General features: G+C 43.4%; 1 protein-coding gene across 1 annotated transcript in view; it reads left to right on the plus strand.

The window, feature by feature from the left end:
- The first annotated feature begins 6,208 nt into the window (after positions 1 to 6,208).
- The window catches only part of SRD5A2 (steroid 5 alpha-reductase 2), a 29,639-nt gene continuing 13,487 nt past the window's right edge, over positions 6,209 to 22,360 (plus strand). The window contains exon 1 of the mRNA XM_030036013.1: positions 6,209 to 6,586. Coding sequence (XP_029891873.1) covers positions 6,303 to 6,586 — 284 coding nt within the window. The 5' untranslated portion in view covers positions 6,209 to 6,302. The remainder of the gene's footprint in view (positions 6,587 to 22,360) is intronic.

Consider the following 22,360-nt stretch of genomic DNA (forward strand, 5'->3'; position numbering starts at 1 on the left):
CCCAAGCAGCCCATTCTGCCTTTCTCTGAGTAAGGGCTTGGTCTACCCTGGTTTGTCGCAGGCTACCTACAGTTTTCTAGCATCTGAGGATTGCTGCAGTTCAGACTCCACCTGTGGAGTGTCCTTAGATATAGAGAGCCTTCAGGAGGTAATTTGGATACTGGAGTGGCTGAGAAGCCAAAGTGGGACTGCTGCCTCAGTGCAGAGCAAACAGGCAGAATGAAACAGCACAGCCAGCTAGGAAGGTGGGTGCTTGCTGGTGAGAAAAGAAAACTTTGCATGCCTCCCAGTCACACAAAACAATTGCTAGATGTTAAGCAAGGCACAGACCTAAACTATTCATCAAATTTCCGGTTTCTGAACTTGCTAACCATCATAAGAGCTCAGAACCCCAAAGCTCTCTAATTTACTTGGTTGGAAACAGACCCTACACAAGCAACTGAGGTATAAATATGTATCTGCAGGACCTGGGTACTCAGAATTTACTACCCAACCAACTCTATGTAAGGATGCCAGCCATTTCCACGGAGGAGAAACCCAGTTGCATCAGCAGGAAGCTGTGGCACACTCCAGGCAGGTCCCTGATTTTAAGAGGAAAGGGCCTAGGACCTCCAGGGAAGGCATCTGCCCTGCCATCCAGCACAGCTGGAGTTTCCACAGGGTGCATGTGCTGCTGGCTCAGACCTCCCATGCCACTGAGTCATAGGCTGGGCAGGCAACAAGAGTGGTACAGGGGCAACCCCTGCTGCTGGGATTCAGGCAGGGAAACGCAGCAGCACAGGGGCTGCTCTACCTCATTTGTTACCTCAATACCTGGCAGGAAGGGGGAAAAAATAACAAAAATCATTAACGATGCCTGGCATTTCCCATTGTTAGGCCCCATCTTACGTTGTTTATAACTTTGCCAGCTCTAACCATACGGTCTGCAGTTTTCCAAGTTTGGTGCCAGCTCAAAGTTTTTGGAAAAGGTCAGCCAACAATTCAACTGTTTCTGAAAAGAAAGTAACTAACCACATTAAAAAAAATAGTGACATTTTCTTTGAGCTGCACTAGCACCCCCAAGCTCTGCAGCGTTCACATGGAATTTGTCAGGAGGTGGCCTTCCCATCTGGGACATGCCGAGCAAGAAATCTTTGAAAATACGTGGTTTACAATGATCAGGAGAAACATGTTAGAGTTTATAGCTAATTTCCCGGGAGAAACTCCCTGCAATGACAACATCCCAGCTTCCGGTGAGCACAGAAACTGCAGTTCTGTGCTGTGTGGACTCAATGCTTTACACCAGACACCAGATGAGGAAGATTCTCTTGTGCTCCTCAAGCTCCCCCTGCTTTTCATTCTGTGATTCTCTGGCTCAGCTTCAATGAGCCAGAGAGTTGAGTGTATTTCCACATCTTCTTGTAACATTCAGTGGCTAGGATGTTTTAGTGCTAACAAACTGGAATAGGTGGGGCAGTGTGGGTGTAAAGATATCTTCCTTCTCTGCTGAAAGAACTGTGTTCTCAGGGATCAGAATACAAAAACCAGACAACACAGCAAGAATGTCACTAGATAAAATAAGATAAATTAAAGGAGAGAACTGGGGGTCAGATTCTGAACTCGTGGCTGATTTATATAGATGCTGTTCAAGAAAAACTGAAGTAAAACGAAAGCCAGCCTTAAAATATTAACTCTCTCCCTATTGTTTGTGGGGTTTTGTTTGTCATAGTTTTTATATTCATCCCAGTCATGATGCAAACACACTATTAAAAATAACTTGCTGCAAAAGTCTGTGTGCGCTAGGTTAAAGCTAATCCTGCAAGAGATTTATTCCTCCTTCTTCACGCATGCTGGAGTAATCTGCCCTGTCTTCCTCAAAATCTATTCTCACACTTCCATCAGTGTAAGGAGTACAAGCAACAGCAGCAGCTCATTTATTAAATTTCTCAAGCCAAATTAATGCATACTTCTGCAGTTCTAATTGCTTTTCTATAGTTGCTTGCACAAGTCACAGAACAGGCCTTTAGAAATGTAATTTTACTAACCACATGTTGTTTGGTTCCTACTCTTTCTATGCATCAACATCTTTGACTGAAGGAAAATGAAAAGAATTTTGTCTTTTTTTAAATGTTTTAAATTTCACCTGCTGGATCTAACATGCGATGCAAAGTGATAGTCACGCAGCTTCTTATGTCAGGAGATGACAATTCCTGCTAAGTAGTAAAAGACTGCTTGTGACTGAGAGGGAAACGTCTACATCAAATTATTAACTCTGTGCTCTTGCAGCATTAAAAGTTATATGAGGATAGCACAATAGGAAATAAACCATGAGGAGATGAACAGCTTCTTATTCAGCACAGGATATATATGATGTAAAACGAAGTGTCAACAGCAGCTGATGGCTTCCAATGTTTCTTAACTTCAGTCTAGCTACATTCATGTCAGCACTGGAAGGAGATTTGTTCAAAATTGCACCAGTGCACATATAACTTCTGGGAGATCTAAGGAACAACCTTACGCAATTGTTCATCTTATTGAGTGTTCTCATTCTAATCCTGCAGCCCTTCCTAAAGATTATATATGTGCAACTGCAAGGACTACACACCTAATGGTACTCTCTACACCCAAGCTCCAGGTCCTTTTGGTAAAAGTGACAGACCACTTCTTACTTCCACTGTGCTCTGATTATGGTTTACAGGAGCTCTCTCAGATAAGAAGTTTCCCTGGACCGCAGAAAGGCAATCAAACAGAGCCATTCTGTTCTCACCCAGAGTTACCAGAGCAGGGACATACAGCATGGGATCAGACGAGCCACAGACGTGTCAGAAGAAGGCAGGCTGTGCTTTGGGAATGCTACACTCCAGCCATTCTGTGATTCTGCAGTGGACCATACCGATTCTTGGCTACTTCCTGAACTCAGGGAAGAGACCTGCAGCAGTACAAAACCATCTTGATTTTCATCTATAAATTTCTTCTGAAAAGCTTCTTGAATCCACAGACCTCTAGATTTATGAATGACCCATGGTTTTTCTCCAGATGATTCCTATTTATAAATTTATACCTATGACATACCTCATTTCGTATGTCCTGTATATTTTGTACAATTCAATTCTTCAGAAGAGTTAGATTTTTCTCTTCAAAGATAAAATAAGCCAAGAGTTCTGAAGTTTTATCAGATATGCAAACAGGGCTTAAGACTGTATGTTTTTCCCCTCTCCCTTCAAATTCAGAAGGCCTGCAAACACTTTACTGTTGAAGCATTTTTTTCCAACAAATACTCCCACTGAATTATTTACTGTTGAGACATAAAAAAGCATTCAGAATATCTGTAATTTACTGGAGGAAAAAAGTCTGAATTAAATCGTCTGTGTTTTATAGCTTGATCGTGCTGGCTCAAGACGATTTCAGGGCAAGATTCATTACTGCCCGGTGCTCCTTTGGGCTGGTGAAATGAACATCCACATATGCATGCATGGGAGAAATAAAGTTTGGTTTAAAATAAAGTTTTGGTGATCCTATACAGACCACACTCTTTCAGCACTGCACCTTGACACCTTCTCAAAACCCACTGATGTATACAAAGAATGCTTCTGCAGCACCACTTTCACCTTTCTCATCGCAATCCCTGATGTGACATTATGCAAGAAGAAGGAATTCTCAGGGGAAGATTTGTTCAGTGGCTGAATGTGATGAATAATCACGCAGTGTTTGTTTCCAACAATGAACATAAACACCATGATACTTAACTTGGAGAAGTGTATGTCCACAGAAATTACTTCAGAGCTCTAACTTACAGAGCAAGAGTGGGATTTGGTTCTCCTGACACATTTGCCTAGACATCTTTTAGAGCCAATGGAGAGAAACAGGCTTTTCTACATTATGATTCATTTATTCATTTTATTACCTCTTTGGATTAAATTAATCTCACCTTAAAAGTGCCTCCTTCTCTCCATAGACTGGAAATGGTTTCTATGTGACTAGCTCACAGTTTAAACATTAGAATTCCCACCCCATTTGTCTGCCCCTGTAAATGAGTAGAACTAGGCCCCTTCAGCTTGAATCCAACCAACTAGGACAATGAGCAGGGGACTACCTGAAGCTACCAGTGCTGTGTTTGAGATCACACGCCCCTCTAGTTTTTATGCTGTGCCTCCTTTAGAATTTCAGTTTGAATCCAAAGCATACTTTTGAAGTGATTCCCACAGTCATCCCCAGCTAACTGCTAAGCTTTGTTTTGCTTCATGAAACAGTCTGAGTCCATCATTGGTTCTGCTTCGGATGAAACTAAGCCAGAAGATGCACTCCATGAATGCCCCTAATGTGCTTCTATCACTAATGTGTGTTCAATTCATGGGATCAGACTAGAAGTAGTTTGAAGTAATTCCCCATGAAACTTGCATATTATTGACACTGGGTCCTCATATCCACCTGTTTCGCTACAGAGCCATTTCTTCTGGACTGCACTTCTTCCTAATTCAGATACAGCCTCAGATTTCTAAAATCTTTCCTACAGGTACCTTCCTCCACTGATGGTTCACAGCCAGGAACTGTTGCTTGAACACAGGTGCCGACGCCACTAGCCTGCTATCATCTATGCTGTTTTACAGCTAGCATGCCTGGCACAGTTCTGGTCCAGCCCAGCTAGCCCTCTTTTATACACAGCTGGGAGACGGCATGTGCCAGAGACTGTCTCCAGCAGGCAGCCTGGAGGCAGACAAGCATCTTCTGGGAGGGAAGAGTCTTCTGTCATGTGGCTGACAGCCATAATATGCCACACATCTCTGAGGCCAGAAAAGCCTCGACCTGTTTTGCTTACTGCAACAAACATGACCTTAGTGACTACAGCACTCTACAAGGATAAGGGAGAAATTGTCCATGGCTAAAAGAGCTCCGCTCCTCTGTTTTAAGTAACTGCCCCATGGAATAGCCAGCAGAACAGAACAAGTGCCTCCTGGACTACAGGGTAGTCTGTAGCCTCGTGGTTTGGTCAGCCTCTGCAGGAAGAGAGTCCCCTTAAGCAGAGGAGGCAATTGAACCCAAGTCTCCCACATCCTAGATTAGTGCATTCACCACTCAGACCTTGAATAAAAAACAATTACCACCTCTGCTCCACAAGAGCATTTTGTGTGGCGTCCAATCCTTTATGGAGCTGGGTCTAATTGCTTTCTCAGTGAAGCTGCAAAACGACATGGATGCAACCGTAATTCATGGCCTTGAGGTGATAGACTGTAACGGCCAGTAACAATACGGAGTTTAATGTTCTGTTAGCCTTCCTGAAGTAATTCAACAACACCCTGACAATCCTTACCAAATGAAGATCCCTGAGGAAAAGGCAAAGAAAAGCCTAATTCCTGGACTGTAGTTTTAGGCAAACTGTTGTCAAAACTGCTTCACGTTGTTGAGACTGAAGGGTTTCTGAGCATACCCCAAAGCTAGCGCTGACATTAGGACCATCTTCGCTAAAACTCGGGGCACTTAAAAAGTTTAAGCATGGTCCGGTTGTGCCAAATATGAGCTGGAGCCGTCAGACGAGTAGGTTTCGGACTGGGTTTCCCTAGTCCCGCCGCAGGCATCTGCATTTGCTAACCTTCATCTGGCGTTCAGCACCTCTCTGCCTTTACTCTCCACCGGCACGCAAACGGAGCGGCGCTCCCTGCTACCCGAAGGCTGCTCGGTCAGTACATCACCGATCACCGGGCGAGCCACGGCGTGGCATCTGCGGTGACAGAAGCACTGCAGGCTGAGGTACCGTTTCACGGCCTGCACAGAGCCTCGTGCCCGGTGACCCAAAAGTCGCGCGGCGACCCGGGGTGGGACCGCCAGGCCCCGGTGAGCCAAGCCTTGCAACACCTCCCCGGGGCGGAGAGGGACGGACACGCCGCCGCCCCCCTCCTGCCGGGAGCACCTGCCTCCCGCTGGGAGTCCCGCACGCACACCTCCGGCCTGCGCCTTCGCCCCTCAGCCGCCCCGCCGCGCCGCCCCGCGCGCCAGCCGCGCCCCGCGCTGGCCGAACGGCCGCCGCCGCGGCGCGGGCCGCGGGCGGAGGGGCCGCCACCGGGCCGCGGGGCCGAACCGGGCCGGCTGAGGGAGGGGCCGGAGCGGGCCCCCGCGGGGGGCGGGGGGCAGCTCCCCTCGGGGCGGGCTGGGGCGCCTCGCCCGCGCCGGCGAGAGGGGCTGCGCCCTCTGACGAGCCCGGGCGATGGGAGGCAGCGCGGCGGGGCGGGGTGTCCGCCGCGGCTCTAAAAAGGCCGGGGCCGGCGCTTGGCCGAGGGCTGTTCGCCTCGGTGCCCCGCGCTGCCCGGCGCCCTCGCCCGCCCCCGAGCATGCAGTGCTTCCCCAGCCTGGTGCTGGCCCTCAGCTCGCTGCTGGGCGCCCTGGCGCTGCTGCAGCTCTCGCTGTACCTCCGGGTGCCGTCCCGCTACGGGAAGCACGAGGAGCGGCTGTGCCGGCCGCGGGGCCGGCTGCCGGCGCGCTGCGCCTGGTTCCTGCAGGAGCTGCCCTCCTTCCTGGTGCCCGCGCTGCTGCTGGCGCTGCGCAGCCCGCCCCGCCTCGAGCCGCTCGGCTGCCGCCTCCTCTGCTGCCTCTTCTGCTGGCACTACTTCTACAGGTACCGCCGCCGGGCAGGGCTCCCCCCGCCCCCGCCCCGCCGCCGGCCCGCGGCGCTCCGGGGGCGAGCGGCGGCCGCGGAGAGCCGCGGCCTCTCCTCGGGAAACGGGGGAAGCTGCGGGAACGGGCGCGGCCGGGGCCGGCTAGGTGGTGGCGCTGGGGCAGGTCTTGCTCGCAGCATCGCTCCCTTCCGTCTCGGACGCGGTCCTTCTAATGACCGCCGGCGGGAGGGCGCGGGAGCGGCTGCTCCGCTGCAGCGGGCTTTGCTCGAAACGCGGGGGCCGGTCGGGTCGGCATCTCCCCCCCGCCCCGTCCTGGCCGCCGGGGGAAGGAGCAGGTGGTACTCGAAGCAGGGGAGAGGGTGTATGCTTTGGATTTCTAGCTTAGAAGAAAAAAAATAGAACGAGGTTTCGCTAAGATGGAACAAAGTTTTGGATGAAACTAATCCAAATATTGTATAAAGGGACATGCGAAGCGCTTATTGCGGGCAGGAGAAGCGCAGCACTTGCAGCGCCGGGAGCAGCGCCGGCCGCCAAAGCAAGCCGTGGGAACACGCGTGAGGATGGCCCGAATGCAAAACCACTACAGCAGTGAGAGAGCAAGGACTGAACGAGCCGCACTGCTGTGCAGTTAGCACAGGAAAAACCAAAGTCACTGCAGGCTTTCTGTACCACAACGCAAAAGTTCGTTCTTTACGCTCAATTCGTCATTCCCACTTCACTACCAAAGTAGTGTTTGTAGGGAAAATCCTTTCCCTTTCCCTCTTCTCTCATTTCTTTTTCTTTTTTTTTTTTAGAAACTTTGTCATATCAGATGTCAATGAACACTGTAACTCTAATTAATTCTGTATTTACTAATCAGGAGCTCAAAGAAAAAGTAGACTTTTGACCCACTGTTGGTGATACCTTTCAAGTGACATAGCTCTACAATTGTCCCCTGGTTCTGCAGTCAGTGGGACTTGCTTCTGGAGTATATCACCAGAATATACCTTCTGACATAGTCAGCTGAGTGTGTTTTATCTTCTGCTCCACTTCCATTTTCTATGGAGTTCTTTCATGAGGAATTTGCCTTTTGGTTCTCTGTTCATGGAAAAAACTGGCTTTTCACAAATGGCACGTGCATGTGACAACGTTATGCCATTACGTGGTAAAGAGCTATGTAGCTTCTGAGGCAAAACTTTTTCTGACTTGGTTTGCCATTTTTTACCCCAATTCCTATTCCTGTTTTTTATTTTGCTTCCTAGAAATAGAAGACATTCATGTAATAATTGATCAGAAGTTATTATTTGCAACTCAACCAAAATCAATATGTTGAAAATCCAGCCCCAGTATCTCTACAGACAATTTAGGGATAGAAACTCTAGGCTGTTGTAGATAAATTTAAAACGGAGAATGATTTAATGTGCTAAACCACTATGTTAGTGATATATATATATATATTTGGCTTCTTTTTCAACATTACTGCTAGACTTAGGTAGAAGCACTGTGTTTTCATACATTTCCTTTTCCTAATAATTTGGGGGTCGTCTTATCTGTGGGCGGAGTATACTTTTTCCTTGTAAAAATAAAAGCCCTCATTTTAACCAAGTCTGTATAACAAACAATTTTGTTTCTAATACTGCGTCTTGCTCCAGTATTATTCTTACAGTGTGCAGCCTCTTCTCATGCAAGCTATTCTGAGATTCTACTGAATCAATTAATATTTGAAATGTTTTGTATTAAATATTAGTGCTCTATTTTTATGTGAAAGAGCAACAAAAATAAAAAATTAGGAGTTTTTCTTGGTGTCACCTGAAGCTATTGGGACAGGCAGGTTCTTTGAGGTATCCTTGGTAGAATGACCAGTGGCCACAGGGTTATGGTTATAATCGGAGCTTTATTATTACATAAAAATTTTAACAATCAGCATAGCTTATTGTTATTTACAATTCCTAGCAGTTAGCGTAGCTTATTGTTACGCAGAATTTTTAGTAATTAGTGTAGCTTACAGTTAAACAGAATTTCTAATAATTTGCGTAGCTTTCTTATTATCTACATTTTTTATTTACCTAGACTTTTTAGCTACCTAGACCCTCTGCAGATCAGGTCAAGTTCTTAATAATCAGTGCGTGATACAGTAATTGTAATCTGGACTCAGACTTTTAGCTAAAAGAACATGAGTTACTCAGTCCTCAGAGGAAGAATATGATGGTGATGGAGGCGTCCCTGAGCACTGGGGCATCACGAGGTTTGCTGTCCAGCAGTGGTTCCCATCTAAGCCCACTTGCAGCTGCTGGATTTTATAGGCAGTATCTCATGGGCTGTTACTCTTCCCTGCTCCATAACAGGTGCCACCACATGCCGGCGACAGCGCTGGTGGGCAAACCGTCTTATCGCAATGTTGAAAAAGGAGTAGAAAGAAGAAGGGAGTGATATGTGATCAGCGCGCTTATGTATTATGGCTGTTTGCCTTATAAAATGGCATTGGTTATGCTAACCATATTACCAGGGGTTTGAAGCAGGGGGTGCTGGTCACACTGGGTTAGGGCATTTCACTGGCATATAGTATTTGAAAAGAGGTTTAGTACTTTGCTATAACAGCCAAACTTTATCTTGATATTTTTTTCAATTTGTTATCTTTACTAGAAATAATCTGACAAGTTTTAAGTACTTTTGTGATTAAACTTGACTGCAAGTATAATGTGTAGAACACACAATTGATCAATAATAAAATTGCGTTTACTTAATGGATGTAGCAGTTTTTCTGACTTTAAAATTTTTAATAAAGCTGTTCTACTTTTAATTAAAAATGTATTTTGTTAATCCACTCCTACTTGTACAACTGATCATGACACCTGTATTTAAGTGTTCCTTTATGTTTGTATGAAACAGAGAAAAGTTTCTTCATATATTGTTGCATAATTTAGTGACTTCTTTCTCTCCACAGGGAAGCTTTTTTCATTCCAAATTTTGTCTCATCTATTATACCAAACATGCATGCGGAAGGGAAGTTTTGGTTAGAGGTATGCTCAGAAGGACAATATAGTCCATTATGGAGAAACATAGATTTTTAAAGGACTGCTATGCTAGCTATTCTGCCTTCCTATATGTTATGACCAGCTGTGCTGCCCCAGTAGCTTGTGTTTGACTGAAGCATGTATTTCAGAGTAACTTCAAGTCTTGATCTGAAGACCCCAGAAGATGAAGAATCCATCATTTTCTATGGAGAATCCACTGTTTTCTTTGGTAGTGTAGTATTCTGAACTCTTTTACTATCACTTAAACAACGTGTTTAAAATGTCTTGCTTGAATTTGACTAGCCTTGATTTTCTCCCAGTGGTGCTTGCTGTTTCTCACTCTGTCCTAATTTAAAGCCCTCCTTGGTATCCTTTAGTATTTTCTTACCATGATGTCACTTATACAGTAATCATATCATCTTTTGATTTGCTTGTTACAGAGCTGTCAGGTCCTCCATCTGCACTAGTGTGATCCAGAGAATATAGGAGCACATGATCATATTTCTGATGAATTAGCTACTGCACATGATATGGTGTTTATGCTGAATTTATATTTTTATGGTGGATTTATGCCAGCTAGAGGGGAACAGACATTACCTGATGTGACATAGAATTAGAGTGGTGCAGACACATGATACTTCATCCAGCATGAAGTTGGTTAGGATAAAATTACCTTTTTATAAATTTAGGAACAGGTTTAAACCAGCAAAATTAATTTGTCCTGCTTTTGGACATGGTGTCAAGTAGCTGCAACATTTTTTATTTGATCTGAGGTATCCTAAACCAGACTTATAACGTCACTGAACCACAGCTGGAGGCCCTCAATGCAAGACACTTTTTTCCCTCAGTCCTCAGATAATTTCTGTGGCTTTTTTCCTCTCCTCTTTTCCTATATCCATATTAAAATGAAGACATGAGTGTTGGGTGTAGAATACAACACCAGAGCTGTAGCATATCTAGAGACAACATCACCTTCCTGTTGTCATATGCTACTTCCATGCTTACAGATTGGAAGAGTGCTTTTTGTTTTGGAGTCACACTAGGAAGCCCTGTGTTTCCAGGCTACTTTGAGCACCCTGGAGCTGGTGTAACCACAATTGTAACCAAGGTTACAATCTACCACTCCTTAGGAATGGTTTGTGTTTGTATGGCTATATTTGTTTGGTTTTAAAGTAACTTTTCTGCATGGGCTTAGTGCTCAGTAATGCTTCCTACCCACATTGATATTCACCAGTTGTGTAGAATTTGTGCCATATGCCAGCTTTATCAGTAGTAATTTTGTTTTTATTGTCAGGTTGTTGAGGAATGTGCTGCAGTGTTGTAAGGACCACTCTAATCCTTTTCTGGAAACTCCCTGGGTTAATGCTGATGGCTCCTCATTGACAAGGACTTTGTAGGACCTCTCTGCTTGCCCAGTGGAGCCCTGTGAGCCAGGTCTGGCAGGTGGTGTGCTCCCATCCAGCCTGCTACTGAAAGAGAAAGGAGATGGTCATCTGGGTACCAACTGCTGGCCAAAGAGCCAACCCTCCCCTAGTGCAGGCCAATACAAGGATTTGCTGCCCGAGAGGATGCAAGAGGGAGGTGGATGGAGCCAGGAGCCCAGGAGCAGCAGTCCAGCAGCCTGTGGTGAACTGTGACAGCAGTATGCTCTCCATCTTTCTCTGCCACCACTAGGCAGCAGCCTTTCTCTTTGTGGCAGGCACAAGATGGTGCATTGCTTGAGGCTTTCATGAAGGGCTGAAGGCAGATTGCTGCTGCCGCTGCTGCTTCGGGGAGGAAAGGGAGGAATCCCGAATCCCACCCCCTGCCTCTTTGCTATCCTTAGCCAGCTCTTCAAGTCTCAGTGTGCACTTTATTACTGGAGCATGGTGTGAATTTAATCAAATCCAAATGCTCTATGGTGCTAAGGCAAACATCCTATAAAAATATGAATTTGTCACATCTGGTTTAGTTAAGCTCATAGCTTCTTCACTTTCATAAGGTAGGGCCTGTGGTGGTAGGGCCTCCAACACTGATGGGGTGGGTAGACAGAGAAAAGGAGGAAGAAAGTGAGAAAACCACTGAATGCCAAGTCTGCCATCTGTATATGCAATCTCTGTGAAAAGCTGGCCATGAGCTGAAAATCACGAGTGGCATGAGATGTACGTGCTTCTTGTGATAAATGGCTTATGAAGTATTTTGCTTTGAAATGTAGTTTGTAATACAGCCTTTCCTGCTAGAGGGGCTGTGCCGGTTAAGGAGTACAGTGAGAATGCCAGCTGAAGCCCTCAGGTGGCAGGGAGAAGCCAGTTTGCTGCATTTCCCTTTTGCAGTCCAGCTTCAAAAACCCAAGGTGGGAAACAAATATAAGGTGATGAGAGGAAGCCATTACAATCAAATTCCATGTGATCCTTAATGCTGCATTTCTCTTAGAAGTGAGAAAGAGTGGCGAGGGAGCAGAGGAGATGCCACCATGCACAGTGGCAGGGGGTCCCCCTGTCTGAGGCCTTGTCTCACTGACCTACAAAGCTAATGCTGAAGATACTCGTGTAAAAAAGGCAGGATGCTGCATTTGCTCCCCACTCTGCTGCCCGTAATAGCTGAGGCACCAGTAATTTAAAGAGGCATTTCAGTTTCAAATACCACCTAGAATTACATTTAGTTATTTATTTTCTTCTCTTGCAACTTTGTTTCCAATCAAAACTATAATCTTTTACTCTGTTAGTGTATATATATATAAAAATTAATTGCTGTTTTAGTTTCTGAAGTGCGCTCAGGTGAATCTGACAGACATTAAGTAGGCTGCTCTTTCAGACACAGCTGGATCCCCAAACCCCTTTGGTTGTAGGTGACTTTTGGTGTACCTGTACTTGGTTTTCTACGAATTGACATCTTTCTAAAAAGATCAGGGAAAGCAGGCTTTCATGGCAAAAGAATGGGAAACCAGGAGCATTTGAACACAATATCCCTGCATAAGTTTTTTACACTTCTTTTGTCCAGTTTCCCACTCTCCAAAACTAAGTTGGGGGGAGAAAGAAAAAGACTCCCTCTCCCCAGGCTCTGCAGAATGTAGTCCCTTTTTAAGTCTACCTGTACTGCCTGCTTGGTCAGGCAGGTGCAACATTTACCTGGATATGCTGGTCATTTTTTTATATAGGTGTGCCTACTTGTGATCAGTAAGAAAAGCAGCTCAAGCCTCCAGAGAAATGCAGATGGGTGTGGGCCCCAAATGTGTGAGTCATTTATTTGTTCATAATTTTAGAGGTGTTCTGTATTAGTTCATGAGGAGCTTTAGTTATGTTTTTTGAAACAAGAAGTGGATAAACAGAGAGATTAGATTAAGTTTGAAGTGTAGCTATATATTTCTAAGTGGTAGCCTCCTTGCTAATAGTGAATATAATCAGACCATATAATCACCAGATTCAATCCAGAGATTATTTTTTCTCCCCCATAGAAATAGTTATTTTATCCTTTTGTCCTAGAGTGTTACCATCATTAAGTGTCAATAACTAAAGACATTTTTATATTGGCCTCATGAAACCTCTATCATTAATCTCCCAATACACAACATGCAGGTATTTGACAAGTAACAAATGCTATTCTCTGTTTTGCTCCACCTCAATGCTTTGGAATAGACCCTAACCAGATTCCTTTTGGCCTTCACCAGCTACACAGTAATACATTTGTGTCCTCTCTCCTCCCTTTTGGACTTAGCAGTAACTCTAGGTCTGGTAGCGATATCCCCAACAGAGGCTGGCCATTTGCTCTGCCTTTTTCATGCATTCCTTGCTCCCCAGTCACTGAGTTTAACTTTTTGTGATTCATCCCAGTGTGTTTCAGTAATGCTAATATCTAATTTCTTCTCTTCACTGAAAATACTAGATTCATTGCTATTTTTACTCAGGTTCCTCAAATTAATGTATGAATAGTCAACAAAAATATCTCTTTGTATGCTTTGCCACAGAAGTGTAAAATGTTCATGTTTCCAGTGCTGGTATGGAGTTTGCTTCTTTGCAGTCTCCTCTAGCATTATTAAATACCTTCCTAATTATGCTCTCAAAATAGAATACTAGCCGATTGCCTTCCTAGCTATTAGCACTACATTCCTTTCCCATTGGAAAGTGGGCTGACATTACAGAAACCTGTGGGTTTTGCCCAGCCCAAAGTGTACCCACATAATTTTTCCTTTTATCTCTTGGATTAGAAGAATTTCTGCCAAGATAGCTTAAGACTTTTATCTTTCTTCACTTCTTTTCAAGACAACATGCCTGTTAACAGTATATTTCTATCTGATGTCAATTCATTTGTGCTATTTTTTCATTACCAGGCAGCTTTACAATCCTTTTTGGTTTTGTATCTATACTCCAGGTTTTCTTCCCAGATAAGCATTATTGTGTGCTATGCTCCTGCTCTCCATTCCCCATCATACCAACCGCTCCTACTGTGCCACCTAAGGCCATAATTCCCTACTCTGGTTGTTCAAGAAACTTTTGTGTGCTTGTGTGCTGCACAGTACTACAATTTATGATTCCAGATGACATTTGTTGTCTTGCAGTCAGTCCACTGGCCTGAGCTCCATACATGGAATGTCTATTCTGTCCTCCAGAAGTAAAGTACACGCTGCACAGTACACGCAGAGCATGTCACCGAAGTTTTTTCTCTTTGTTCCATTTCTGCTACCTGGAGCAGGGCCATAGGTAAAGGAGTATTCATGTTTGCTCCAAAACTTCTCTGTCACTTCTATTTGCCTGTCACTGATAAATACAGAAGGGCTTGGTGGGTGCTCAGTCCCAGCTGCTCTGCAGAGAGCTGTTCAAATTGCAGCCCCTGGGCAGAGACCTGAAGTCCCAGCCAGGAGGCTGTCACCAAGGCACAAGTAGGCCCCTCTGACCTCACCTATGTGAGGTTTGGGCCCAGTGAGGAAGTTACAACACTTGACCTCCTGGGAGTTTAAAGCATTGTTAGAAGATACATTCTGAGCACTGAACTCCACTGAGCATTGCTAAGATTGATGAGGATGTAGAGATCTGGATTTGCATTACCAGATTCCTGCTGTTGATATGGGAAAAGCAGAGTTATAAAGGGCTATACTAAGACAGAGAGAAAAAAGATTAAATTATATACAGGAGCTTCAGTAAATGTTTTTACTTAAAAATAATAATGCTTTTACCAAACAAGGAAATTACTTGTTTTAATCATGGGGTATCTGTAGTATTCCCTTATTGGGGTTGCTCTTTTAAGTAGGATATAAAAAGCAAGGGGAAAGTGTTAGGGTTCATTCCATATGCACAGTGGGAAATTTGTTATGGACCTTGCTCTTTCAAGGTCCACAAGTCTATTTGTTTGACTTACTATCGTAAGAGAAGCAGCCATTGTGGGGGGAGGCAGCAGTTTTTTACTAAGCCAATAAATATAGTTTGACAAAAGGACAAATTTTCACAAGCCCCTCTGTGTACTCAAAAGCTTATACAATTAGGCCATTTCCCAGTTTTGGGGAGCTCAGTTAAGAATAAAAATTTATGAAATAACCTCCTAGTAGTATGATTATAGATAAATGTCCATCCCAGACACTGCGCCTGTTTCCCTCGGTGTAAGTTATATTCTTGGTATGTCCCTCAAAATTAAAGTCATTTTGGTCAAGAAGAATTATGATAAATACTTTCAAACTGTAAGTCAACAGACTATTCTTAAGTTACACACCTTGAAGTGTCCTTCTCTCCCTCTAGATGTTGATTTAAATGTGGCAAGTGAATTGGTCGGTAGGGTGATCCTTAGTGAGTTTGATCAAATAATTAAATTCATGTACATCTACACCATTTGAACAGAAGAGCTGTGTTAATCTTTGCTGACCACTCAGCTGATATTGTAATTATTTTTATAACATCTTGTAGATACAACAATAGCAATTAAATCATTTCATAAAAAAATTTAATACTAAAACTGGATTAAAATATTCAGTGCAGGAAGATGGGAAAAGTCAACTGATAAGAAGAAAAATGTGTATATTTTTCTATAGACCCAAATTAATTTTAAGACCCAGCTAAATTCTATCTAGCTGTGAACTTTTGAAACATCAATTGCTGCTGTATTAATACCTAAGGATGGGCAGAAAGTTTCACCATTCCTAGAAAGGTGCATCAAAATGTGACCTGCAATAACAATGAAAAAAGGTCACCTTTGAAGGAAGTTGGTTTTGAGCTCCTCCTTCCTAATTACTCTTTATAAACACATAATAGAGTAGCAACACCCACGGTCAACTTTTGCCATATATAAGATACTGCTTTGCTTACAACTGTGCTAGAGTTAACCAACTTAATCCAACACTTCCCATGCTGGAAGACTGCCTCACAGAAATGTCTTTGGAAAATGTCACTGTATCAAGGTTGTCTGCAAAGAGATGTGTTGTCTACTAGAGAAAGAGGGTTTGCCTATCAAAGATGTTAAGAAACAGTTCAGTTCCCAGGCAGGACTATGCTGGAGCAGATCCTGGGGCGCAGTGATGACCTGCAGCGCTTTGATGTACTGGTAAAGATTGGCTGGGTGGCTTTCCTAGGAAGCCAAATCCCCTTGAGCTAGGCCTTCATGGCATCATTTGGCGTGGGGCAGTAAGTCTAAAGAGACCTCTGAATAAGCTAGCTGGGCTACTCAGAGCAGTCTAGTCACATTAGCGTGGTCTCGTGCTAGAGATACACCTGAAAATACCTCTGGACAGTGTAGTCCTAAGCAAACCTTCCAGTGACTCCTGTCACACATCTGGGGCAGAACAATGCATGTGTATCTCTGAAACTTTTGCGGCTCCTGAGAACAATGAAGGAGAGGAAAAAATAGTTGTATTTACATTATGCTATTGAGTTCTTTGTGGTTTTTTGCTTCTCTTTAGAATCCTTTTTTAAAAAAGGAATCATTAAAGTGTTCATGTTTTCAAACTTGGCCTGGGTTAAGGTTACTGAAGTGTAGAGATGTGTCTCTGGCTGTTCCCAGGAAAAGCAATTTAAATTTGGCAGAGTTTTTTCTGAAAAATGCATTTGTATCTGTTCAAACATAAAGTTTGTCAGCTAACATCTTTGGAGTCTGCTCATGCAGAGCAGTTCCTCTGGTTCATCTGAGGCTATAAGCAGGACCACAGTGTGTGAGTCTGCAATCCAGCCAAGTATTGTCAAGGCCAGCACTGTAGGGGCAGAGCAGAACTCTTCATGTATTTCTGGCTGGTAGGGTACTCAACAGGGAAGAAGTGGCCTCCTAGCTGGAGTTCTGGCAGCATGGATTAGGAAAATACAAGTTGTCTTGAATGCAGAGAAGTAAAAAGCACTTTGAGGCTTACAGTCAGGGCTAGAAGGTGGGGAGAGATAAAAAGGTCAGGTGAAAGAGAGTAGCACAGGAAGGGACAAGTAGGAGAACTGTTAAAAACAGCTACGGCAGAAGGTGGGGCAAGAGTGAGAAGAAATGAAAGGGAAAAGGAGATGATGTGAGAGGGCAGTATCCAGACATCAAGAGACACTTTAATACTGCCACTTTCTATGTGTTGAGTGTCTTACTTAGCAACTTTCAGTGCTAGGAAATCTTTTGACACATTTTGGGAGGGAGCAAAGATGACTGTGACTCAGAGTCAGCCAATGGTAGTAGTTTTCCTTAGAAAAAAAGAGGACATTTAGTCCTCTGATCATTTTAATGTGAGCACAAACTCAGGACCTGACCTGGCCAATTCAAATTTTGTTCCTCTCTGTGTCTATGTACTACCACGGATGCCATGAGTTCATACAGGTTCAGAAGAAATTTGGATTACTACCTTTCCGAATGTAAGACATTTCAACCAATGTTCTTCGAAATGTGAGCCTAAGGATTTAGAAATTATAATTTTCAGCTTTAACATTTTTTACTGTTTTGGAAAAAAATGTATGCAGTGTTTCTGGCCATTTCAGTTGTGAAGAAGACTTTCCAAACACACAACAGGCCTAAAATGCTGCAGAGGTTTATTGCTCAATCTTTCAGTTTCTTAGAGCATTTCTTTGCACAGTAACAAATAAGGAAGAAGATGACCGAGTGATGCAGTTCTGAACTCTGTGGGCTGTGGTGAAATGGTCAAAAATCCTTCTACCATTACCTTGCTGCATGGTGAAGGAAGCGTTCTCAGCAGAGGCAGGACTTAAGACTGTTTTTGACACAAGCATCTATAAAACAGAGCTAGAGAGAAACTGCTTTAGTTTATAACCTCAGTTTTCTCACAGATTTTTTTTTTTTTTTACAGCAACACATAGTTTACAATCTCAAACTACTTAACGTAGCAGAATAAACAACCCAGATGTGTCAAGTCTCACGTGTTGAGGGTGAGACTTCTGTAGCTGGCTGTCACCTCATGTGTCCGTGTCCTTAGGTGTGTATCTCAGTCTCCTGTAGCCCCAAATCATCGGTCCTGCTCTGTGACCCCCTCTGCCAGACACGGCTGCTTGGGCTGACCAGCAAAGAGGCTGGGAGCCCGCTTGCTGTGTGTGGGAGTAGTGAGCATGCTGCCTCTGATCCTGAACACGTGCTTACAGGTCCCCAAGGGTGGACATGCACCCCAGCTAGAGACTGGCACTGGAAACCCTCTACCACCAAGTACCTCGCCTGTTCCTGCCTCACACAAACCAATTGCATGGGCACTTGGGAGAGAGGAAACCCAGGAGGTCTGCACCTCCCCTGACGTCCACAAGTGCCCAACATTGCTCTGGAACAAAAAGCCAGCTTGTATTGCAGCAACTGTGTGGATCAATGCTGTTATATGTCCCAACTATGCAAAGAGTTTGTAGTTTATTGAAACATGACACTATGGAGGCAGTGCAAAGCCAACAGAATGTGGAGTTAAATAGTAGAGGAAGTGTGATGTATTTTCATGCATGTACAGGTCAATATAAACCATACTAATCCTGTGTCATTGCTGAGTCCTGTCCAGCTACAGGATCCAGAAAAGCTGCTGCAGAGGGAACAAAGACCTGTTAGGAAGCCCAAGAGGAGCCCTGTTGCTAAAGATACGTAGTCGTAACTGCAAAGGGAGAGGGACAAAGGTGAAAGAACTACAATGAAAGAGAGGCAGAGTGCAGTGGTAGGGCAGTGACAAGGACAACTCCTAATTGGAAAAAAAACACATAAAGAGCCATAAAGGATGTGAGAATCTGAAGAAGGAAGGACAAAGAAAGGACAAAGTCCGGAAGGCTGGAAGAGCAAAATAGAGACAGAGTAGGAGTTCAGGCATAAAAGAGGAAAAGAAGGAATTACTGGAGTAGAAAAAGCCAGTTAAGAGTATTTTAAAGATTATTAGCAATGCGTCTTGCAACTCTAGAGTCTAGTGTCTGTTGGTCTGACCAAGATTTAGCTTTGGAGAGGGAGAGCTTACCAAATGTCAGGCTTCCTTTGGTCATTTCTCAGCCCCACATGGACCACTTCTGGAAAATAATTACCCTTTCTCTGATAAGTGCAGCTGTAAGAGCACACATTTGTGCATCCTTGGATTTTGTACCATTTTTCATGTAGATGCGTCCTTTTGTTCTCCTCACACTCTCAGCCTCTGTGAACTCTTTGAACTCTCTGCTCCAGTGGAGCAGTGAGCTTTTTGAAGTGCATAGCATAGTGTCTGGTTAAGTTACTCTGGCACACGTTTCATGCTTTTGGCAGACACCCACAGTTTAGCAATAGGAACAAAATGATCTGTCTTCATAAATATCAAGTGGTTATTTCTGGAGAAGAAAAGAGTGAGATACCTTGCTGAAAAATATGCTTTGGCTAGCTAAGCCTTTGACACACCATTGCTTAGATAAAACAACAAATATTCTCATAATCTTTAAGTACTGCTGCCCTTCAGGTACTATCAAGTAGTAGAGGTAATCATGAAGCACCGTGAGATCTAAACATTTGTCATCACCACAATCCACCTAGTCATGTTGACCCTTGTCCTGTCCTCTAATCCTCATACAAGTATAAATCTGGACCAAGTTTAGTTACGGTTTCGACTGAGATAGCTGGCCTGGCATTGAGTTCAGTCTGCAGCCTGAGCAAGAGGTTTTGCTCGTGCTAGTTTTTTTTCTCAACTAATTCCAGGTCTTGTTCCTGTGCCCCGGCTTCTTGTCAGAGCCTCTCTCTCACCAAGATACCTCCAAGTTCCCATTCCCAGCCAGTTCCTGGCCATGTGTAGTCCTCAAATTTTCTTCTCATTCCTGATGGACATTTGTCTGGCCTGTCCTTAGCAATTGCCATTGGTAGAGATTCCTTCAACCCTTCAGCTAGTATGTTCCAGTGCTTCTCTGTCCTTCCCTAATGTCTAAGCTGCATTTTCTATACAGCTGTTTAGGCCTGTTATTTCTTATTTTGTTCCCAGTAGACAAGGAGAATGTTCTACTCCTTTCTTCTTTGCAGCAACTTTTTGTACAGTTGTACATTGTTATAATGTCTTTCACTGGTTTTCACTTAGCTTAAACAACCCCGAGTCCTTCAGTCTTTTTACATGTCACATTTCCTAGACCACAGTTGTTTTTCTCTGGGCTGCTTCCACTTTGTCCTTGTCTTTGAAGTGCAGAGTTCAGCTGGACACAGTATAATTTAAGTTCCTATTAACACCATGCAAACGGGAGAGATCACTTCTGGTGTCTGCAACAGCACTCCCATTCCCCCATTACATTTTAACCTCTGCCTTTTTCACAACAGCCTTACATCATTAGCTTATGCTCAGTTTGCTACCTACCAGCACTCCCTTTACTATCCAGCCTGTTCTCCAGCTTGTCTTTTACATTTGGTCAGTCTTACCCAAGTGTAGTATTATGCCATTGTCTTTACTGAATCAAATGTACTATTTTAAAACTACAAAACCAATACTTCAAGATTATTGTAAACTCTAGCCCTCACTCTTGATGTGCTCAGCATCTCCCAGAGTTGTGCCAGCCACAAACATCAGGAATATTATTTTTTTTCCCCAGAGGCATATCAGTCATGAAAAAAACCCTGAATAGTATCAGAAAAGTCTTTTGCAGAACCTCTCTCAAAATATCCTTCTAGTTTGATAGTGAACAATTTTTAATTATCCCTTGATATAATTTATCAATCACTTTTGCAGCCACTTAAAATAACATCCTCTAAACCAGGAAACCCCAAGTTACTTATAAGATTAACAGGTGAGACAGTGTAAACAATCTTACTAAGGTCAAGACGAGGGACACCTGCTGCTGCTACTGTCCCTATCGTATAATATATCCAATTTATGTTAATTCCTTCACACAACAAACCTATTTTAAGAAAATAGGATTACCTAAGTTAAATATAGATATGAGTCCTGCCTCCTGCTGTTGCAGATATATAGCACTCCCAGTCAAGGAGGCTGTTACAAGTGTTAGTATTTGGCTTTTTAGACAAAATGTCTATCATGCTGTACATCCTGGACTCCCATACTTGGCTGTGCAGTGTCTGAGGACAAACTGTGGGTCTGTATGGGATGGTACTGATTTCAACAGGGATCTGTACAGAGGACATCTCTCCTTTGCTCTATTAGCTTCACTTTACCTTCTTGGCTATAAAAGAGCAAAATATTTTAAAAACAAATCCCCATCTTTCCAATGAATTTTCCCAGTTTGGCAGGTGATGGTGAGAAAGACACTAACTGCTGGTTCTAAGCTCTTGCTTTAGTTGCCTTTGGTTATGGGCATTCAATCAATTTTTCCCAGTGTTTAGTTTAGCTCTTGTTCAGATCTCCTTTCCACATTACAAACAAAAAGGAAGAAATAAGTGGTTAGCTAACTGTAAATATAAATAAAATAATATTTTGTAATTAAGGGTGTTTAAAACCTATTTGGTGTTTGTACACCAAAATTGAAACATTTGAGAAAGAAATATACCAATATAAATGCATATTGAGTGTAACTTGCTGAACTATTGTGACTTGCTGATGCAGCTTGTTAATGCACCAAACTCAACAATTTTGTTCTTGATTTCCCTTTAGAAAATGCATAATAATTGAAGCATAGGGTTTTGTTCCTATACCTGCTAAAGCCAGTAGAAAAGATCAGTGCTCTTCACAATCCAATGCCTTTTTTACCAGTGACAAGGAAGAATTCTCCTTTGTTGGCTCTAACTGGATGCTGGTAATCACTGGGAGATACCAGATTTTTCCAGTGACAGGTTCAGAAATAATGGAAGAAGAGCAAGAGGAGTAAGGAAGTAATTTATAAACAAACTTGCAAAACACTTTTGAAACCTGCCTGCTATTGTAGTGAATTTAGAAAAGCAAAAATTTTTGCCTTGCAGTCAAGCCTACACAGTTCTTCTTTACCAAGTAAAACCAAATACCCATTCTTAGGTCCTGTCCCTTCCCTTTGCTTTCCTTTTTTCAACCACTTGTATTTTATTAAGTATAGCACATCTAGTAATTCCTCTACGCAATGTGAAGAGGACTCACTTTTGTCCCTAAACTGTATTTGTCCTTCTTACTTTGCTAATTGTGTATCATGCCTAAAATTTGTAGCAATCAATGAGGCATTACTGACTAGTACTAGATCATCAGAATGACTGACTTTAGGTGTTTATAGTGTTGGAAATGAGCGTTATGTAGCTCAGATTCCTTAAATTTATCCAAGGTCAAATGCAGCATGGGTTTTTTTTTCATCAATGATTGACAGTAATATAGAAGCAGCATTTTATTTCTAGCCATTCACATCAGATACACATGCTTTTGCAAATATCTGTATATTTTTTCCTATAATCGCACTTTATTCAAATGCAGTTGTAAGCAACTGAGCTTTTCTGACCCGGCACCAAGGATTCAATCTGAAGTCTGTATTTAAC

Source organism: Aquila chrysaetos, chromosome 13, assembly GCF_900496995.4.
Source record: "Aquila chrysaetos chrysaetos chromosome 13, bAquChr1.4, whole genome shotgun sequence".
NCBI classification, from domain to species: domain Eukaryota; kingdom Metazoa; phylum Chordata; class Aves; order Accipitriformes; family Accipitridae; genus Aquila; species Aquila chrysaetos.